General features: G+C 41.1%; 1 protein-coding gene across 2 annotated transcripts; it reads right to left on the minus strand.

Moving 5' to 3' along the window:
- Positions 1-4,952: 4,952 nt before the first annotated feature.
- Positions 4,953-22,867, minus strand: top3a (DNA topoisomerase III alpha). 2 transcript variants are annotated; one of them, XR_014624009.1, is made up of 20 exons: positions 22,358-22,867; positions 21,421-21,480; positions 21,231-21,304; positions 21,068-21,143; positions 20,577-20,685; positions 19,496-19,639; positions 19,163-19,333; positions 18,945-19,045; positions 16,048-16,122; positions 15,789-15,871; positions 15,195-15,405; positions 14,515-14,700; positions 14,248-14,377; positions 12,842-12,955; positions 12,550-12,715; positions 12,245-12,391; positions 11,788-11,910; positions 8,017-8,777; positions 5,921-6,176; positions 4,953-5,449 (listed from the first exon to the last, which is right to left on the minus strand). XR_014624009.1 is itself a non-coding variant. In XM_084372651.1 (19 exons), the coding sequence occupies exons 1-19, from the start codon at positions 22,583-22,585 to the stop codon at positions 6,013-6,015; spliced, it is 3,123 nt and encodes a 1,040-aa protein (XP_084228777.1). In that variant the 5' UTR covers positions 22,586-22,867; the 3' UTR covers positions 4,953-6,012. The 2 variants fall into 2 exon arrangements, 1 of the variants encoding a protein (XP_084228777.1); XM_084372651.1 differs by having other exon boundaries at positions 4,953-6,176.
- Positions 22,868-23,120: the final 253 nt, after the last annotated feature.

Consider the following 23,120-nt stretch of genomic DNA (forward strand, 5'->3'; position numbering starts at 1 on the left):
TAGTGCACCTTTAACGGAATTCTTAAACAGTTTAGCTTATTCTAATTCATGGGGAGAGAGTTGAGAAGATCAATAAACGCAGGTTTACAGGGTAAATATAAGGTGGATACAGCAGCCTGTTAGCCTAGCTTAGCATAAAGTCAGGAAACCAAACTAGCCTGGCTCTGTCAAAAGGTCACAAAATCGGCCTATTAGCCCCTCTAAAGGTCAAGGTAAAGATGCTGCTGCTTGAAGCCATAACTCTGCAAAAAGGTAAATAAGCTCATTTCCCAAAACGTCGAACTAGTCCTTTAAAATATGAAACAGAACAGCATGCTGGTATGATAACAGAAATATTTGATATACAAATATGACTACTATGATGGATCCAAAGGCGTTCTGGTCTTTCACAGGTGAAATCAGTCAATCAAGGTTGTGCAGTTGAGAAACTGAACTCCAGTGTGAGCTGGAAACAGAGTGTGAGCTCATGTATTTTTATGTAACACTAGTAAAGGCAGGACAGATCAGAATCTGCAATTGAGATGAAGGCCTTTCTTCACTCTCTGGTGGAAATGTCCACCCCTCCAGTTGTGTTTGATCCAAATATGGAACTAAACAGCTAAACTCTTGCTGAAAGTCTTTACATCTCAAATGCTAAGCAACACATCTGCAGAGAGGCGAGCTGGTACAACACAGATGAAGATCTCAGTAATGATAATGAATGCTGATATTCTGCAGCCGACATTTATTCATCACAGAGGACTTATTCTTCAGAATCTCTGTCCGGTCTTGTGATCACAGCCACCGGTCACATTCACATACACACTTCTAACTTTTTACTTGAACATCCACTCGTCCTGCCCCCAGGTGGGACCAACTCAGGAAGGTAAAATGACTGCTGTGGAAAAAAGGCCCAGAGCCAATTTCCTATTGTCTATCATTGAGGCTGGCGTGGATCAGTTTACAGTAAAACTCTCTGTAACTACACACACACACACACACACACACACACACAGTCCCTCCACACGGTCCGTGGTCTCTCTGCACCTGGAACACTTGCATCACTTACGGGCATTGGGTGTCATGGCAACTGTTTCTACGGCGACCGGTGAAAAGCTGGGACGATGATGATGAGACAGCAGGAAGAGTTGATGAACAAGTCAGGGCTGAAGAGTGATCCACCTCCACTGACCCAACTGTGACCTCTGACCGCTTAGTTCTGACATTATGTAAGCAGCCCGAGCAGATACTCTTGAAATACCCAACGACATAAGTGGTGTTAAGTCCAGTAAATCAGTTTATAGTGATTACAGGCTTTAAAATAAAAAATCTGTAGGCGTCTGTATCCGTTCTGGTGAGGTAAGATATAAATTAGAGCGGCAACTAATGATTATTTTCATTATCAATATAATCTTGCAGATATTTTCACAGCCCTGACCTGTTCCAGGAGTCCAAGCTGATCTATTAAAATTGTCTGCGACACAATTCCCTTCATCAAGCTTTTATTAGAACCCAGTACCAAGAAAACCAGAAATATATTACCAAACACTAAAGAGGCTCTATGTAACATATTGTAGCAATTTACATGTATTAGTCACTATTTTATTGGCCATATGTGAGCAGATTGTAATGTGACGTGGAAAATGAGATTGTCACTCTCAGTTGCCTAAACAAGCCTGTGGATGAGTCATTTAAAGGGACAATGTGTAGTTTTGAAGAAGGAATTCAAACTCCGATTTTTAATATTTGCAATACTAATGAGGTAATAATACAAACTCAGAAATATATATTTTTTTCTATAACTGAATAAACAAGCTGTTCTCAGAGGAAAATAAGGTCCCAGAACACTGTTTGAAGCTAGAAAGGTGGCAGGGTCTGCCACATATAAATAAAGTAAAACAGTATGAAACTGTGTTGTCCTTTAAGGTCAGTTTGTTTATTCAGTTTATTCAGTCGTGAAAACAAAGAGAGTTTGTTTACTTAGTTTGTTTAGGCAGAAAAAATCAGTCAATGAAGATCCTTCTCTTCTGATTTATATTTCTTTCCCCAAACTACAGAGTGCACCTTTAAGTTGTTGACTTTTCTGCAACACAGAATTTCCACAGAGCCTCTTTACAATGTGGGAAACTGCAATCAGAATTTTGCTTAAAAATTATGAAAAATATGGTTAATCAATGATCAAAACAGTTGCGGATTAATTTTCTGACACTTCTCACAGCTTTAATTTAAGTCATCATGCTTCAACTCTAATGATGTGACGTTATTCCTGACGGCTTTACAGTGCACGTGGTGGGATACTGAATTGTTTGCTGACCTCACTGGTGTCTGCATCTCGTTGGTGAGTCAGTCACTTCCAGAAAGTAGTTAAAAACAACGAGAGTGAAAATCAATGCAGCGGAGCCGTGATTTAAAGTCCTTAGTATTGGTTACTCTCCAAAAACTATAAATCCTACATTTCCCACAATACAACTGGACAGTGTCTTTCATCAGATCCTTCCTGCCTGGCAAAGACCCACGTCTTCCACGCTTCACACCTCCAGTTTGTGACACTATCTCTGCTGAGGATTTTCTTATCTCAAGCCCGAACCGATATGACCCTGATGACATCACCATGACATCATCGGGGTTAATTTCAACAACTTTGCACAGCTCTCTTTAGCAGCACAGAGGACATAATGCATTTTCTTTACATGTAGCACTAATCACAGGGAGAAAACTGAACTTCATGTGTAAAATTGGTGGAGTTGTCCTTTAAGTTGCAGAGAGTTGAGTGGAGGCATTAATGTAGACTATCTGATCAGAGATAATAGTGATCCGTGATGCTCTTCTTATAGCTCCGGTCAGTTCTGGTGATCTCATGGTGCATTACAGTGTAGAAGTGTAGTCCTATAGTGAGACCAGGGGGAGCAGCTTTACCGTATCAGTCTCAGATGTAATGCGGGATGTATAAAGTGTGCGTTTCCCGTCAGGAGGAGGTTATCTGCTGCAATTCAGAAAAGAAACAGGGCAATCACATGACTTGTTATCTGCCCGGATACTACTGTGGCGGAGTTGGGAGCTGAGGATGGAGAAAACAACACGGCAGGACGGATCACAGCGCTCACTCCCACCCACATGTAATGACTCACGTATGAGTCACCAAACGTGACGGTAAAATCTCCGCCACTTCTCTGGAATATCAACAGAGAGGGAGAAAAAAAACCATGAGGATAACTTACAGCCTAATGCCGGGAATCCACGCGTTTCTGGTTAAATTCCCTTTGTCCCAGCCTCTCTGCGCCGCGGGGCTCGCACATTATTTGGCTTCAACAGTAACAAGCAGCACTTCTGGGAAAATCAAACCATTTGAAATCGTGCAGTGAAACACGAAGCTGCAAACTTTGTGTGAGAGGAGGCTTCAGATCTGATAACGCGTGTGATCTCCTGACCGGTTTCTTTTTGTGCTACAGACTTATTAACATTCATTTGGTGTCAGTGAGACCCACAGTGAGCATGTTCGCAGGAAAAATACAGGAGCAGCGGTGGAAAAGTACTCCCAGTATTCCCACTGATGCTACTTCCACCTCGCCACAGCTCAGAGGGAAGTGCTGTACATTTAACTCCACCACATCTGACAGCTGTGGAAGATTACAGGTTTACATACAAAACACTGGATTATCATCAGCTGGAGCAGTAAAACGCTGCTCTAGCTGGTGAAAACACATGAATGCGTCAGTGGTAATAATGAACTGATAACACAACTCTCTCTCTCTCTCTCTCTCACACACACACGCACAATCTAGGGAACAAACAAAATGACTTAACTGCCATATGATTATTATTATTATTATACTTTTTAACTTGTCTACTTATATATACTTATATATTTCAGTATTCATATACTCACTATACATTTTACATTTCATTTTAATGTGTCTTTACTGATTCAGACAACTTACATGTACATGTGCTGCAAACATGACTTTTAATGAGGTGAAACCACTGAAATACCCTTTTCCTGCAAACTGGCACTAACTCTTGTGTATGTTTCAAAAATAAATAAACATCCAAATAAAGTTTGAGATCAGAGATCAGTTTAAAGGTTATAAGACATTAAACATTTAAAAGGTAACTCCAACAATTCCTCACAATAAAGTGTTTACAGGAAGAAAAAAGTAGTTAAAAGCCTTTTGTGGCTCCTGAGGAAGCTGTTTGTAATCTAATAAACTGCCTCCGGCGATGTCACTCAGTGGCTGTGTTGTATTGTGGGTAATGCAGGCTATAAAACTGTTAGAGTTCTTATGGACAGTTTAAAAACAAACAATCAAAATCGACAGAAGAATCAGAGATATCACTAATTTATTACGTGCATTCTTCATCTTTTTCAAAACCTGGTGCCTACATTACCCACAATGCAACTTAGCTACTGAGTGACATCACTGGAGGCAGTTTTTTCACATATGATGTTGTGCTCCCCAAAATCTATAAACACACTGTGTAAAATTGATGGCTACCTTCAATACTGATAGTTGATGTTACTCTCCCCGCTGTCTGGGCCCCCTAGTGGTGAGGAAGCCCTCATCATGTGCCTATAATCCCAGTGCCTTTATCCAGCTGCATTTCTACTTTTACTTTAAAAGGATAAAGGATCAACATACTAGTACTTCTTTTAGTCTTGTCAGGACAGAAAATATGATCATATAAGTGCTTTCTGCTCCATCTTGACCATACTAAACTCACAATCAATGATGAGTATTAGTTATTGGAATCTGAATATGTTGTGCAAAATGCATTATGGGATAATGGGTTTTTATTTACTCATTTTGTTACTCACAGATGTTTTGCGTTTGGTTTCTTTCCAAAGTTTAGCAGGCTGAAAGTTGTAAACTCAAAATGGATCCGAAACCAAAAGCATCGGAACAAAAAAGGGAACATTTAAAAAAAAAAGAAGACTCAAAATGAAACCAAAACCAACAATCATATAAATAAACATGGAAGTTTACAGCATTTTAATTTTTATTAGCATTCATCAATATTAAAATAGAAATCTTTGGCACTGGTAATTCCCCAGATTACCAAGAGAGGAGCCAGCCAATTAGCTTTTTTGTTTGCACTCATTATAATTAGAGAGCAAAAGCACAGTTTGCAGTTTCTTCCAACAAATCAACACATGTAAAATACCTGGCTAATCACTGAGACACATGATGTTATTATGAATACTCAGACCGTTAGTTATGAATAAACTGTGTGCAAATAAGTTTGTTTTTTAAAATACACATTTATTCAGGCAAGACAGCTTCTGTGTCCAAATCACCCTCCTCCAGCTGATCTCAAGATTTCAGGATTATGGATGCAGATAAACAGAACAGACGGGGGATTCATCTGATCCAAGAGCAGCTGACTGGAGCTCCCATTAACTGTTCAGGTTACTGCAGTTGTTTCTTACGAGGTTCAACTTCTCAATGTGCTCCTCTTGCACTCAGACCTTTTCCTGTGGCAACAACAGACTTTACAGCAAATAGCACATAGTGTTTATGAATGCTGCACTAAGCTTTAATGGAAAAGTTTGACATTTTGGCTTTTGACTTGTGAAATTTCAGTATACACAATACATAAAGTCTTAGAAGTCCTGGTAGGCAATTCTTTTTTTTACTTTTGGACACCGCGTGGCTAGCTATTTCTTCCTGTTTCCAGCCTTTATGCTAGGCTAACTGTTGGCATTGCTTCATATTTACTGTACAGACAAGATAGTTGTATCAATCTTCTCATCAAACACTTGGAAATAGACTGAATAATCGTAATTCATGAAATGGCAAATGCAAAACTGCAGGTTTGGGATATAAAGTCATTACAAGACCCCAGTCTTGTGCTCAAAGCTGTTTTTGCCCTCTTAGAACCATTATCAAAATGTAACTTTACAGGAAGGACACAGTCTTTGTTATATTTGTGAGTAGGTACTTACAGTCTGAGCTGTTGCATATTTGAAAAATCAAATCTCACTCCACACTTTCAAGTCATAGACTCTGATAACTCCACAGTGTCTCTAATGAGCCGTCACCGCTGGGGACAGGTGACTCGGGTGTGTCCCGGCATGTGGCAGATGCCGCAGGTACGAGCTTTCTTAGCAGCTGGGGGTTTGTTCGCCGTGGCATCACCCATGATCTTCCTTCCCTTTTTCCCTCCATCTCCACCGCCGTTAAATCCACCACCAAAACCACCTGAAATGGGGAACAGAGGTTGAACACAGCATGAGGCATTAGAGGTCACTGGATAAAAATCACCAAAGATTTTTCTGTGTGCACTGGGACTGACGGCACTGTGTCAGCCTGGTAAGTGGATGCCTCAAGGTCTCAGTGGGAGTGTTTGTTTATGAGTCGTGACAGCTTTTCTTTATTATTGTTAAGTATGGAGGTGAGAAGGATCTGTCTCTCTCTACAGTGTTTGATCCGAGTGTACATCGCTTCTGCTTTATGCGCTTGCATTAAAATATATTTCAAAAACATGGTTTTAAAACACATATAGAAAGCATCAGCTGTCACCAGGCTCATGGTGGAAAGGTTTTGACGGCCTGATTAATGCAGTCAGACACTGTGAATGTGTGAACGGGTGTTTCCCCTAAATGTAAAACAGGACCCGCTTGTGCTGCAAGGGAAATTTCAGAGAAAGTAAACGGTAAAGAGTAAGTACCTGAGAAGTACTACAAACCAAAACCAAAAGAATCTGATAAGGGATTTTCTCAAAGTTCCCTCTTGGTCAAAATAACCTCAGGAGATGTACCAATACCAAAACTCTTATTTTGAAAGGAGGCTATAGTCCTTTATGCAACCAATGGGTTTCAGTGATCTATTTTTAATACAGTCAGAATGAGTAGCCCAGTTTCAACTCAATGTAGCTGCTAAACATTTAAAGTAAATACAGAATAACATCTCACTTAATAAGACTAAGCTTCCAAGGAGGTTATGTTTTCACCTGTGTCTGTCTGTTTGTTGGTTTGTCAGCAGGATTACACAAAACCTACAGAATGGATTTCCATGAAAGTTGCATGGATGATGGCTCTCAGCCCAGAATAGTCCACATGAACTTTTGGTGTAGATCCGGATAAAGGGGCAGACTGAGGGAAGTTTACAACATTTTCATTGATTTCTCAGGGAATAATTCATGGATCTTAAAGGTGCCGCTAGCTACATTGCTAACCCCTTGATTCCAGTAGGCACGTCTCTGTTACCTGGTGTGTACACTGCTGTTTTGTTCTGTCCTCCTTGTGTCTTTTTATATCCCACCGGGAGCATTTCAGAAGTGGAGCATCATGCCTGCCTGATATTGCTGACTTGTTGATTTTTGTGCTTCTATTGTGGTTGAGAAGGCTACATAGGTGTGTCGTTTAGTTATTTGTCTGTCTTAAGTATGTTTATTGTTAATATTTCCAACTTTGTTGCGCTGTAGAGCCCAAGTCGGCACCGGGTGTTTCATTTTAAAATGGACGGATGCACTTTGCTGTTCCGCTAACTAGCTAGATCTGCTTTGTGCAGGTTGATGCGGCTGCGGTCCCCTTTCTTCAAAAACAGACTTGGTGCGTGTTCTCCGCGGAGCAGAGCGGAGAGCAACTTGTGGGACACGGCTGAAATGCGCTGTGCTGTAACAGGTGAAACATGAGCATTGTGTATTCCGGCCATTACGGGCGCAGTGGAAATGGGGGTAACTGAGCAAATTAGCCAGCAGCAGCTACTACACAAAGCAGCAGTTAATGGTTACTCTGGAGATATGCTGCCTCCCTTTGAGTATGAATTTGACAGGTGGCCAATTTTTACATATTACACCTTGTATGAAAAGAATCGGGTGTATTTAGGTGGCTGGTATTAAAGAGTGAGTACAATTTGTTGCAGATCCTAGATCTGGTGAGCTTAAATTAAGGTTAAGAAGTTATGGGTGGTTTAAAATTTTGAGTGATACAGAGCTATGAAGTCTGATATTGGATTAGACTTGACCGAGTATTGGAGATTATTATGTGTTTGTGTCTGTGTGTGTGTGTGTGTGTGTGTGTGTGTGTGTGAGCCCTGCCTGGTGGAGGTGCGTTCTCATCGGCCCACTGGAAAAAGCCACACTGCTGGTCTCTGGGTTTCCCGCAGGTGTGGAACATCCGGCCCTTGTTTGGACCGTCCTTCTGCACCGTGCGCGTCACTGCCGTCTCATTACAGTTACACATTGTCTGGCCCACATGTTCCCCTGCACCCCCTTGCTGCCCTATGCCTCCTCCAGGGGTGTTCCTGAAACCCAAAGAGGGCCTCGGGGGCTGAGAGGTCTGCGGCGCGCCCTGCTGACTTGGCTGGTCCGCCCACAGAAAGAAGTTGCAGCTTCCAGCGCCGCACTTGTAGAACTGGCGACCTTGATTGGGACCGTCTTTTCGCACGGTCAGGAGGAGTGCATCCTGACCGCAGTTGCACATGATGGCATCACTGTTGGTGTCTGCAATAACACCTCCGCCACCTGGTGGAGGTCGCGGTTGCGGGGTCCAGGAGGGGATAGGAGGAAGGGAAGGTCGGGGATCTGAACTTTGGGCTCTGGGTGGCTTAGGTCTGGGGGGCCACGGAGCTGGTGGACGAGGGTCGTCTCCTCTTCCTCCCCCTCTTCCTCCCCCTCTTCCTCCTCCTCCTCCTCCTCCTCCTCCTCCACCTACTCCTCCACCTCCACCTGCTCCCCCTGCTCGGAGATATTTCAGGTCAAGCACCTCTCTGAGTGTCTCATCACATCCACCGATGCAGCCAACAAACTCTAAAGGCATCATGGGGGGGAGGCTGCCCCTGCGGAACTTGAACTTCAACCTGCAGAATGTAGGACACACGGGAGAGGAATGTTAAAGAAGTCAACCTCAACAATAACAAACCAAACCAGTCTACTTGAAACTGAAATTACTCTCTGATGCTGGCTTGTCATAGATATCAGATACAGATACACGTGTTGTATTGATTTCAAGGTATTTGCATTATTATCATATTCTGACATTTCTGTCTCGAATGAGAAACAGTGGTTGGTCTTTTCTATCTTTTTTTTAACACGTTGTAGTACATTGCTGTCTAATTAACAGTAATTCTGTGTCACATATTTTATTTTCTAATTTTGTATAATGTAACTGTTTATGTGACAGGTGGACTGTAAATTCACTGAGTTTTGGTGTTGGTTGAGTTTAAGTGAAAATATAATTAATGAATTTTGAAAGATTTTTAAAGAAAATTCATTTCAGCACAATGAAAACTGATCCAAACAACAGCCTGGACAGGTTCCCAGTTCATCACGGGGCAGACAAATAAGAGACAAACAACCATTCACACTCACATTCACACCTACGGGTGTCACCAATTAACCTGCATGTCTCTGGACTGTGGGAGGAAGCTGGAGTATTCAGAGGAAACCCACACAGACACGGGGAGAACATGCAAACGCCACACAGGGAAATTGTAATATACCCTCATTTAACGCCCACAGTACATGCAGTAAACTCTGCATATATTGTGTAAAAGCAGCTTGTAGAAAGCTGCTTTGAAATAATACTGTAAGTATGTTTGTTTGCACACATCAAATGTTAACAGCGTGAAGTTATCCAACAAGCTCAAACTGCTGGGTGAGACCTGATTAAAAAAACAGTGAGATTGTTTTAGAGTAAGTGCTGTAGTTCAACTTTGAGCTCGGTACCAGATTGGTTGCTATGGTAACAGATGCTGGTGTGGAGCACTTTGGCTGGATGCGAGTGAGCGTGCCCTATATTTGGACTGAACTGAGGCACGTGCTCAAGGGGTTAACGCCCACTTGTGTAAACAAGAATTTGGACAAGTTTCTTGCACTGCCGAGGCCACTGTGAGTCTCATCTGGGTTTGCTGATGTGTTTGCACAGCACAGTGTGCAGCCTACATACACTTCTCATTAATCTGAGGCAGGGAAGCTGTGTGTGTGCTCATGGTAAAAAGCTTGGCGTTGAAGTGACCACTGACAACAAAATGTTTTCAAAGTCTGTTACATATAGTTGGTTTGGTTCTGAAATGTGCCGAGAGAAAATGATGTGGACCAATGGATGAAGAATCTCTATCACACAGTATTTATAACACAGTGCAGAACAAGAAGAAACCAGGGCAGAAACATTCAAACCAATAACCATAAATTCTGCTTTATTTCCTGATCGGGTTAAACATGACAACCAGGGACTGAAAAAGGAGCGTTTGTTGGCAATGATGGTCAACTTTTCAGAACTATAATATTTAGATGCTTTGATATAATTCAATTCCTTCTCTTTAAAATGTTCTCAAGAGTTGCTGTAACAAACAGACTGTCGACTGCTGTCTTTTACTTTGGCATTTTATCTATTTGTTTATTTAACAGGGACCAGGCAGGTAAACATCGTTACATAAAGACAAGCAATTCAACGGATGTATGGCGTCTAGCTGAAGCTCATTCGCAGCCTGAGGCTTTTACATCTAGGTTATTACAGGCAAACAAATAAAACCATGAAGTTGGGGGATTCACAAGAGACAGATTAAACAAGAATTACCACCTCGTGGTTTTATGCCTCCGCCAACCTGTCAAGTTGCAGTTTACTTCCATGTCTGTTCAGACTCATATAGTATATGTGGTGAAGACTTTGAAGGAATTTAATAAAAAAGTGTTTTCCGAAGGAAATGAAAGTTATCACTATATTGACATGATTCCAGTGAGAGACATGTTGTCTTCATGTAGAGACTACCTTTACAGAAGAGTGCAGAGGACTGATAGAGAGCTTCATCAAGTGGTGCATCAATAATCACCTGAAGCTCAACATCAGCAAAACCAATTAATCAAACTCCTTGTAAGTGTTTACATGCTTGGCCGATTCTGATAAAACATGAAGAAGCTACAAATTGTAAAATGAAAAAGCTTCACAGATGATCAACCTGGCAGCTCATTAGATCCAAACAATAACCAGCTTCAAGGTGGGCACCCAAAATTAGTGTCATCAAATCAGCAACCAACCACATGTGAAATACGGTCACAATCTCCCCCTCTGTTCATGAGTAGAGGCGTTGAATAATGGCCAGAAAAGTCACAGTGAAGCTGACCTTTGACCTTTTGGATATAAAACATCATCACTTTATCACCTTATCCTTTTAGACATTTTGTGTGAGATTTTGTCAAAATCAGCACATGAATTCCGAAGTTACGGAAAAAAATGTTTTGTAAGGTTACAATGACCTTTGACCACCAAAATGTAATCAGTTCATCCTTGTGTCAAAGTTGACGGATGTGCCAGATGAATAGAAAATCCCTCCAGGCATTTATTGAGATATCACTTTCACAAGAATGTGGCAGACAGACAGACGGTCAACCTGAAAACTGCCTCTGGCTACGACTGTCACCGCTACGGAGGCATAGAAATAGCGTGAATGCTGTTGAGTCTACACCTATTTATCTGCTCTGTGAGGCTGTACTTTGGCAGAGTGGAACTTTCAGCTACATGCTAATCTGCTCACATTGCTAACACGCGGATGTTAAGCAGGTATAATCATTACTATGTTCACTATTTTAGTTTAGCGTGTTAGCATGGTAACATTTTCTAATTAGGAGAATGTTATATTTTCAAACTTTAGACAGCTCCTTCCAGAGTCACAGCACACATTATACAGCTGTTTTCACAGGTTGAGGAGGACTTGTGATTTTTTTTACATTAATATGCAGGTGGAATGAAAAATCTTTCTGAAAAATGTCAGGTGAAGAGTCTTAACTTCTGTTGATCATAAATGGTTGTGTGTCCGGCATTTGATGTAAAGTGTACAGCTGTGTGAAATGAAATTAAACGCTCACACTTACATGTGAACAGGACGCGGCTGACAGGTGGAACAAACGCTGCTGTCTCTGCTGACTTCCAGCGCCGTGTCAGGGAACCACACTGCTGTCTTACAGGCCGGGAAGCCCACGCAGGACAGGTACTTACTACAGGGGGACAGAGACATGGTAGACAGGACAGAAGAAGCTGTGTTGGTTGTGGATGGGTGTGTAAGAATAAAACACGAGTTAGATAGACTGTTGAGGTAGAAGGGTGCTGTTGTGGCAGCACCAAAAAGGAAACACTCTGACCTAAAATACTACTAATAAACTAAACTAAAACTAATATGTAGTTAATGGGAACAATCTTATGAAACCAACTGTTTCTGTTGACTTAATGTGTGATAAGTCAACAGAAACATAATATTTAGGAGACAGAAAGCATCTTTCTGTTCCTGTGATAATATAGTTTAAGGCTTTTTTGCTTTGGGTCTGGCCTCACCCGTTTCCCTCCCTCTTCTTCTTCAACACCATGTCCCGGCCACAATTAGGGCACTTCCTGACCGGCAACGGGATCTCCATATCCTGCTCCTCTGCTTCAGGGATCTCTTGAGCTGCACCCAGATATGGAGACAGGGCTTCATCTAACCTGGGGAGACAAAAGAAAACAACTTCTTATCAGGGTCACCACAACAACCAGCCTGCAGTGATTACAGGACAGGTGTAACTAATCAATCATCGTAAAATATGACGCATTATTCTGCTCATTTGGGTACAGGCATCAAAAATTCTACAAATGTAACTAACTTCTTTGCCTTCCTGGCAGACTCGATGAAGACAGTTTTGTATTTCTGGATGTGATGCAGCAGCACGCTCCGTTTGTCCTTCCTTCCCTCCGATACCAGCTTGAGATCGGCCTCCAATTCAGCACGCAGGTTTGGTTTGGACATCTCATAGCCCATGGAGTTGTAACCTTAACAAACACACACACATATTTGAATGGCAGGGATAGCGGCATAAGGGAGCCTCTCAAGATCCGATGTATTAAAACCTGCTGGATAATGTGGTATGCAGTGTGTGTGTGTGTTTGTGTACATACCCTCCACCAGTCCCATGCCGAGCTCTCCAGGGAGAAACCTCTGGTCAGCTGTCAAGCCCACATACATGCGACTCTTTATAGTCTCGATGTGCTCAGCGTGGGTTGCATCTGTGCCTGTCATATTCACAGGTCATACAAGAACACACATCATCAGACACCGAACAGTTTGTCCTGAGCAAAACAATTCTATGTTGACTGGACAAAAGGGTTACTAATGGCTTAAACACTACACGACTTTCAAAGTCCTCAGATCATCGACAGGCCGATGACTTATTAGCGACACACATGCGAGACGTGACACAGGAATGACGCGATCCAAATAGTACAAGTTGTTTGTGTGCTGATTTGCAGTAAAAAAATTTAAAAAAACAAACAAACATGAAAGAAAAAGAAAATACAGGTAAAAACGTTGATGCACAACGAGCAAGGGTGATTTTTGTACTGAAAATGTATGATTGTCTGCTCGGGGACAGCAAGGCATCAGGGCTAAAATACTGTAGTTGAACTTGGTACAAGTAGTTGTAAGGTTGGCATTTGGTAAACGTTTTTCTTCTTTTATTCAAAAAGGTGCTGTAAAGTAAACCAAAGACACCCCAATGCACGTATAAAAACTTGTATCAGGCCATGCAGATGTGGACTGAAATCCAGGGGCACATACGTGGTCCAACAGGGAAACATCTACAGACTTGAATTATGGCTATAAGTGCAAAGCTGATGGGAATGTATTAAATAGTATCTATCGAATGTAGGGCACTTTTTGAATCAGTGTGAGGAAATACGTCGACTTATCAGGTATTCCATTGACCAAAACAAAGTGCCTTTTTAAATGTAAATGTTTTTCACAGTTAAATTTAAAGCAACAAAAATGTAACTTCCCGGAGAAAAATACTTGATTGCTGAGTCTAGTGCTGGTGCAATGTGGAGGATGTAAGATGGCTGCGCTTAATCAGAGCATAGACTCCACTGATGAGCAAGCTGAAACAAAAAAAAACCCTTGCCCACGATCATCTAAAGTGTTCTAAGCAGAGACCGAACAACAATGTGCTAATGTGCGTTGCAAATTAGAAATGGCTTATCACAGCAGTACTACCGCCATGCCCGAGCACTCAAGGCGGAAGCATCCCGGGTTGATTTTTCAAGACGGCAGCAGAAGCAAGACGGCACTGTAAGTTTACTTTTTGTCCCCACCCAAACGTACTATTAGGATTATAAACACAAGGAATGCGGGGCTGCTGGTAGTGATTGCCAATGTCACAATATACAGTATATTGATGTTGTAAAACTATATATAAGGTTATGGAAGTCCAATTTTCGACTCTTAGTGTTCATACGCAAGGATCTGTAAGTGGTCCGGATCACACAAAAAAACCCACAGTTTCCATCTGTGTGTGTGTTTACACTTGTACCAATGCCATGCTTCTCCATCAGTGATATTAGGTCAGCTTCAGTGAGCAGCTGCGGAGGACTCGTCTGTCCGTCCACCATCTCGATAGCAGAGGGCTGGAACTGGGAGCCTTGCTCGTACACTGGAATCAGCTGGAACACACACACGGCAGGTTTACAAGGACATATCTCCCACAACAGAAAAAGGCAGCAGGAAACTGGTGAATGTGTTCAAACAAAAACATCAGTATGTTGAGTGCATAGTCTATTATCAAACACAGACTCCATACCTTGGTGCTCCACTTGTCATACGGGTAAACATCCAGGTAGTTCCTTGCAATGATCATGAGTCCCGAGGCGGAGAACTTCTCCTGGGCAATGTCTATGTCCACCACGGTCTCCTGTCCCAAAGCATCCTGGGATACACAAGCCAGGAAGTGCCTGACGATGAACTCATACAGACGTCCTTCATTGCCCTGGACACAGAAGAAAAAGTAAGTCATTACTTCACACTGTCTGTGCTCACTTACGAATACCAGTTTGTGTGATATGCATAAAATATGATCACCTGTTCAAGTGTGTTTATGTTTGTTGAGACACTTCACACACGTGTACTTCAAAGTTCACAAAACAAATTAAAAAGGACATGGGTGCTAAAAATGCTGCTTTTCAAAAAATCTTTTTTTAATCACACAAGAATACAGCTTTTGTGACCTTTGAGCTGCCGTAGGCAATCTGTAAAACCTTTCAGCCAATTGTTTTCATCTTATTATTAAACAAATAGCAACATTTGAGGGCATGACAAGGACAGGCTGACCACAGAAAGACCTGCCAGCAATAATTTACATTTTATTAAAATATTTGATTAAGATTCAAAATGGTAAAAGGTGGAAAAGAAAGAAAAAAGGGGGCAAAAATTATGAGGGAAAAAACATTTGCACAAACTGAGCTCATGTGTTCGCAGACTTACCTGCAGTGTGTTGCTGTACTTGGTGGGGTGTATGGGGGGATGGGCTTGGTCAGATTTCTTGCCTTGCCGTGGGTTGGGACCTCCAGGCTGGTCAAGCACCCGCTGGGCGAACGTCCCCCAGTTAGGGCTCTGTCTCTGCTGCTCCACCAGGGGGCTGAGGGCCAGGTTTTGGGGGAAAATGTTTGTCTCTGTACGAGGGTAGCTGATATACCTAAGTGGAAAAAAAATAAACACACACACACTGTCACAAGCCATCTTCACACAAACAACGCAGAGTGAACGCTTTGGAGAAGTGACATTGCGGGTAAACACATCTATTAAACGGCTGCCAGATGGTGTCTTTTCATGTATAAAAATAGGCTCGACTTTGAGGTGGTATAACAATCCGGTAAACAAAAACTACATTTGACCGTTTCACTGACACCACAAAGCCTCTAATAAGGTGGCTGTAAGCCAGTTATCTGAGTTCAAATGAAACATCAGAATTACTGTGGGAGGATAAACTGATGAGGACGTTTAGCATATGTATGCACCGAGACAATACTTTGCTGTGTGGATAGCAGCATGCATTCACATTACCTAACATGCACTCACCCCTGGGTATAGAGTTTCTCTGCAATTTTCATGGTCTCTTTGGCACTTATTCTTAGCTTGCGTGATGCCAGTTTCTCCAGTTCCTGTTGGTCAGATAAAGGTGGACTGTTCAGAGCTGGAATGGGTTCTCAATACAAGGACCCAGGACACTGAATAGGACAAAATACTGTTCTGGGAAAACACCTACACACACGTTATACCATAAACAGATGTGTTCTGAGATGCAGCATGTGTATTGTGTTTGACTGTATATTCTTACCACAGTGTCCAAAGGCAGCGGTCTCCACTTGCTCTTGGGTTTGCTGGTTACTGAGGTGATTGTTGCTATGGGATCCTGAAAATGAATGAAATGATATTCTCTTGTGTACCTCTCTACATGTATGGCTTTTAGCCCACTTTATTGAGGCGGATCGACAACACATCCAAATTTACTGCTGTGTCCTCCCGAGGTTACAGCTGCAGGTGGAGGACAGATTACACATGTTTGGATTTACTTACTAACACACACATACACACACACAAACACAGTTTGTTTTTTTGCATTTATGTCAAATAAATACACTAATTTGCATGATCAGGACAACCACACCACTCAACCACATCAATATGTTGTCAAGACAAATTCACTCTCCTGCTGCTTTGCTGCTGCTGCTGCGTTTCAGTATGAATACATTTTGCACCTGTTATGCAAGAGCTTTGTGGCTGTATTTGTTAGCAGTGGTGCTCCGTTTCCTAACAACAGCTGAACTTCTTTGAGATCATGAAGGGTTCATATGTGCATAATTTCACTCAGTGGTAACAGGATCTGTCAACAAATACATATATCTAAGACTGACCAGTCCACAACATCAAAGAAGAGTCAGCCCTGTGGAAAAAAAACAGAGCCACCACCTTGTGACGGCAGCCTCCTTAATGACTCTGTGGAGTATTTGACCACTAGTAGCCAGTGATACAATGGTTTTATGAGTGGGGGTCTGTTCTGTTTTTGAAATGCGCTGGTCTGACTCACAGGATGTAGGCTGTGACATGACACTATTTTGAAGGGGAACGCCGTTGCATTCTGGGCTTTGTGCCGCCCAAGATGATTGTGATTCGTTTGAAGAAAAAATAACAAGCCAAAATGTATTTCCCTCATTAGAGAACTGGCACAGTGCTGGAGATAGGTCTGGCCATGTGAGACTAGAAATGCACAACACCTGGATGGTGATGCGATACACAATTCCTGCCAATGGTTTCATACAATTCACACTAATCGACAGGTGGCAGTAATGCGGCAAGAATCGCAGAAATGTGCCAGAAGAAGAATGCTAGCACAGAAATATGAATGGAAACAATGCAGTTTTCAAAATGAAGCTTTGCAAATGTTTTATGGGAAATTAAGTACAAATTTGTTAGGCCTTAATTATACACACAATGTGTTTTGGTAAAGGCTAGTGAATGTAAACAAAAAACTCTGTTTACAAGAAAAGCGCCATTAATTGATTTAAAAAAAAGAAAATTGCCAGTTTGATACAGAAATGTGCTGAGTAGAGAGGAGGGGAACTGCATAGTTTTGTGAGGAACTACTTTGATCCACTAAGTGTAAAAACAATAATCGATGCAGCTTTAATGTAGAATTTATGGACAAAATTTAAATATTAAATATGCACAAATGCACATGATAGTTTTATTAATATTTCAGAGTGTTAACACAAACACACAATAATGTTATTGTTTTCCTTCATTATGTATTACTCACGAAACCGAGGGCAACAAGGAGCTCTTTTTCATCTTGTCGATTGAGCCCTGGTGTACAGGGACATAGTGTATCTTTTTTTGTCCGACCTGAGTTTGGCTCCTGACAGTCACATGGGTGAAGTGATAATTACATGCTCGTCAGCTATGAGCATCTCGGCGAATAATGAGCCAGAGTGTTTTGCAGTCATAAATTCAGACGACACCTCCATCCTGTTACCAGTAACTGAGAGCATGCAGGGTTTAAAACAAAAACACGCCGAGGCGAGATCAACAAACATAAGATTTCTGAACAACAAAATGTACTGACGCTGTCAAACAAATGATAACAAAACCAAAACGTAATCATCATTGTAAATGATCAAAAAGTGTGTGTGGTTGATATTAACTGTGGCTGTGTTTTCAGACTTCAGTATAGTATGATAACAATTAAAGATACTGTCATACTTTATTATCATTATAAATGCAATATCACAAGAATAACTGATATGCATAAATTAAGGTAAAAGATTTGATGAGATGATGGAATAATTGACTACTTTGTGAGTGTTTTGACCTGATTTGGCGAACACAGTTTTGTGGTGATCCTTAATGGTTTATTTAGTGTGTAGGGTTAGAGTCGTGTTTGTTTTTAAAATGTTTACAGATCTTGAGATGATGTAAAACCTTATTTCTATTTATCCAATATTTTGTCACTAAAACTTCAATGCTGTGGTTAAATAAAATAAGGTAATAATTCTTTACTTCTTCAATGACGTGTGGTTGAGGAGGCTAGTAGGTACATGTTGCGTATTCACAAAGATGTAAAGTGGTTATTTAGTTCCATTTTAGTTTTGTAGAGGCAGAGTCTGCCCTGTGTTGTTGTAAACCAACATACGTGGTTACAGCGGGGCAGCGTGCAGCTGTAAGCATCACTGCAGTTTAGGGAACGTTTAATTAGCATAGGACAAGATTATACCATAACCTACTAAAGGATAAGGAGGCAAATAAGACAAAAGAACTTCAGTGTTAAATTTGCGAACATGAACTACAAAATGTTACATAAGAAAATTAATAACGTGACTGTTTTTACAAGACTTATGATAGTCAAGAATATGGCCTCTCCTTGCACATGTCAACAACTCATTTGTGTTTAAACCTTTGCTTAACAGCACACACCACGTATGAAATCAATGAAAGAAGCTCAGGCTTGTCCAGTTAACTGTTCTGTAGAAAGACAGCATCAGCTGACCTACAAGCGTACTAAGGCATCTTAGATATGCATGTGTAAAAAACTCTATTACATTAGAGGATCTAAAGAGATTTCTAGGCCTGATTTAATTCATTATAACGCTCTAAGAGAGCACATGACATAGAAGAGATTCATATTTACACACATGAATGTGCTCAGCATAAAACATACACACACAAACAGGCACATACCTCCATGCAGATCTGGTAGAGCACCAGGCAAGCTGTGTGGTTGAAGAGACGGTTTCTCTTCCAGCTGAATTCTACGGTGTCCTCCTCCACCTCGTGCAGCACTGACACAAAGACAGACACACAGAACGGAAGAAACGAAGATGAGTGCGAGTCAGTTTACAACCTCAATACTTGAATCTGCGTTGGATCTGTGTGTCTGTGCAAAGACGAGTTTGTACCTTTGATCTTGTAGAAAGTCTCGGGTATGAAAGCTTGGATGGCTTTGAAGCGCTCCACCACGAAGCCCAGAGTGGGAAACTGACAGCTGCCGTATGAGATCAGCTGATTGGCCAGAGACTCGGGAAAGATCTTCTGCAGGCGAAGCGTCTGGAATCGAGTGAAGGACGCACCTGATGAAGATGAGAGATGGGGTCATATTAAGAACTTTCCATAAAAGTCGTCATCCAGACTTTAAATTGTGATTATGCCATTATTTGTCACTATTTGTTCATCTGTTGACAACATCCAACATTAGTGCATCCTGATGTACTCAGTACAGAATGCTGCCGTACCTATCCGCAGGTCCAGCTCCTGACGCACATCGACAGCATCACTGATGTTAGCATCTGGTGCCATTAGAGTCTCACATGCTCTCCGAATGGAGTTGGGGGTGATCTCAGAAAACTTTGCCCGAAAGACTTGTAAATTGGGCCTCACTACAAAACAAAAGCACACAGACATACGCACATTTTTAGCAGAGGCAATTTGTGGACATACACAAAAACTGCTATTTTTTGGTTTACTCAGTCATAGGTGCTAATTCCACATATTCATTTATAGTATAAACATTTTAATTCTACATGCCATAATGTACATTGTTAAAGGGATAGTTCATCCTTTTGGGATGAGAAGATATGAAGACTAATACCACTCTAGTGTCTGTACAGTAAATATGACACTACAGACAGCAGCCTAGATAGTTAGCATAACTTACTTTACCTCAAAGTAGGAAATATGGAGAAAACTGCTGCCCTGGCACATAATCCTCAAGAAATTATAACATGTCACTTTTACTCTTCAGTTTTTGATCATATTAAACAAACAAGATATAACATTTTAAATATTGAGCTTTAGAGGCACTAGTGGGTGGATCTTTGTTGCAATTGGGCCGAGCAAGGCTTTCCACCTGCTCCAGTCTTTGTACTAAGTTAAGCTTACTATATCGACATAATCTTAGAATTTGGATATCACTACATCAATCAATCAATCAATCAAACATTATTTATATAGCACTTTTCATACACAGACGTGCAGCACAAAGTGCTTATATAGCGATATGGCACAAGTTTAGTCTTTTCCTGGTTTTAAACGCTGGATTACAGTAATGTGATGTAATTTTCTGAATTTACAAGACTGTTGTACTAATTGTTCTAAAACTTGCCTTTACCCACTAAGTCATTATATCCACGTTACTGGTCATTATTTATCTCATTGTGTTAATATTTTAGTACCAATAGTCATTCATGCAACAATGTTGCAGTACTGATATTGAAGTATTTGGTATTTAAAAAAATGTTGAAGTATTCCTTTAAAAAGGCAGCTCAGACGCAGGCTCACTTGCACAAACACAACCCACACATATTACTATCATACCTGCTTTGCAGACATCTATGATTTCAAAGCCAATGTTTTCTCCCTCTCTGTCACAATCAGTCCAGATGACTAAGGCCTGGCACTGCCTCACCTCCTTCTCTAGTGTCCGCTGGAGAGGCAGAGTGGAACGGGGAAAAGAGGGAGAAAACAATGTAAGAAGAAGATTAGACGGAGAGTGAGGAAGTAAGAAAAATCTGTAGTCCTTTTCTATTTGCCATATTCATCATTATTTCCTTTGAATAACAATTCAACAACACTCTAAATACATAAATGGTGTTGATTGATTTTGAGGGAAAAGTGTACTGAAATTTGGTTACAAGTGAATATGTGTCCAAATACTAAAATTACCACAATTAACATACTAATATCAATCAAACAACACTCTAACACACACAATGGGGCTACAGACAGCGTGACAGATCCCATAGGTTCATCTAAATACACGGTAAAGATTTATTTTTCTATATTTCTGTGACGGTAAATAAACATACCTTGATTTGCATCATGTTATCTGGACAATACTTCTCTACCTCAGCATCAAATAACAGCACTGGTTTGCAACTGTGCCTTTGGAGGGGAAAAATACAAATAATATTGGTTGTTGTAATACTGTGTGACGCTTCAAAAAAACAAAAAAAGAAACCTGTCACTTACCATTTCTGGAACGGTGCTTTGAACTCCAGACCGAGTAAATGGCCTGATACTGACGTCATTGTTACTGTCACATTCTGGAGCAGGATGAAGACACAACGAAACGAGAAAAATCAGAGACAACATGAAAGACAAAAGAACAGACACACATCTGCATCTGAGCGTATCTTATTATTTCATAGGATTCACTCACCTGACCAAAGAGATGATATTCATACTCATAGATTTTGTTAAACTTTGACATCCCTTCCCTCTAAAATAGAAAAGAAGACAATCAGTGCTAGAGCAACCGTAGGGAAATGAAAGAATCTAATTCATTCATCATTTCTATTAATATCCGCTGTTTTCGGGGAAAATGGGAGAGTCTTTTGAGCTCGGTGGAAGGAGTGATCTGCCAGGTTATGACAGGGAATATTTAATATGGATGGTAAATGATCGGATTTCTATTGAGGGATGTGTGATCAGTTGTTTAGTGACAGAGGTTAGACCAGAAAAATGTCTATGACTTAATATGAATTGATAATAACATAGACAGTAACTTAACATTTGCTGTGAATATTGATAAAGATAATTATGCATGTTAGGATGCAACTAATACTTGGTTTGACCAGTTAAATCAGCAGATTATTTTCTCAACTCATTGTTTGGACTATAAAATCTACACTACAGTTTCTCAGAGTTTAAGGTCGCAAACATATCATATTTGCTCTCATAGAGGACAAAAACAACTTGCCATTATTCACATTTCAGAGGCTAGAACCTGTGATTCTTTTGGGCATTTTTTCTTATAAACTAATTATGAAAACTTTTTATCTAAATCACCCATTTCCATTGAGTATTTGGGGGAGGATGTGACTTATATCAGTGAATATCAGTGAAAGTGTAGTGGAGTTAGCATTTAAGTTTGCATGATGCATGTAGTTATGTCCGGGTATGAAGGTATGTAAAGGTGATCTTGCAGACAGTGTGGGGTGGGCCACAAATTGGAAAGGCTCACTGACACTGAGGAAACAAACTGCTCCCTGAACTGTCAGTCAGCTGACTTGGCAAAAGTAAATCACCACCACAAGTTACACTATGTGCATTACGTGTAGGACAGTGCCCTGAGATGGTGTGAAGACTTGACTGACCCTCCTGGACCTGCCGTTGGACATGATCTCTGAGATGCCTTTGGCTGCATCGTTCTTCTCGGCTACGCAGAGGACCCTCTTGATCTGAGCCCGGTTGCGGATCATGTCTGCCTGATGAGGAGTGTCCGTGTTCAGGACACTCTGCGCCGCACAGAAACACCTCCGTTGGAGCCCTAGTCGCTGTAGTCCTGATCGAAGCAAGGATGTCCCCAGTAGGTACACTACCATGCCTGGCCGCTCTCACATGAAGGAGCCGGTGTCCTCCAGCCAGCCTCACTGAAGCTGTCAAGCTACTCTGTTAGCAAGTTACATTGACGTAGTTAGCTAACGCCATGCTCCCTAAAACTTTTACAGAAGAGCTGAAAAGTGGTCACCAGTTGATTAAATTCACTCCCGATAAATTTAATAGAGAAAAGTAACTCTAAACACATGAAAATGCTGATTTAAAACTATAATGAGGAGCAATATCGAGCTCTACAAGCGAAGCTGTTAGCTTTGTTTACAAATTCCCCGCCCGCCTGTCAAATGCTGCCGTAATCCAGGTCGCAAAACTGTCGTAAAATCATGTCACCAGCAAAACGTTCAATTAGAAAAGTATATAATTAAAAGTACCTTAGTTTATTTAAATTGAATATTGTTCAAACTTGTAGCAAATGTCGTATTATTAAAACAATAAAATCATCGCAACAGCAATTATAATGTAGATAGTTGTTGAATTATAGTGTCAAAGAGAAAATCCACCCTAAATCAGAATCTTTCATTT

The sequence above is a fragment of the Pagrus pagrus genome, assembly GCF_965226575.1.
Source record: "Pagrus pagrus genome assembly, chromosome: 13".
Lineage (NCBI taxonomy): Eukaryota > Metazoa > Chordata > Actinopteri > Spariformes > Sparidae > Pagrus > Pagrus pagrus.

Coding starts and splice junctions, on each gene's coding strand:
- top3a (XM_084372651.1), bottom strand. CDS start 22,585: ATGGTAGTGTACCTACTGGGGACATCCTTGCTTCGATCAGGACTACAG. Junction 20,686..21,067: donor ATAACATGATGCAAATCAAG/GTATGTTTATTT, acceptor CTGCCTCTCCAG/CGGACACTAGAGAAGGAGGT. Junction 19,640..20,576: donor CATAGATGTCTGCAAAGCAG/GTATGATAGTAA, acceptor TTTGTTTTGTAG/TGAGGCCCAATTTACAAGTC.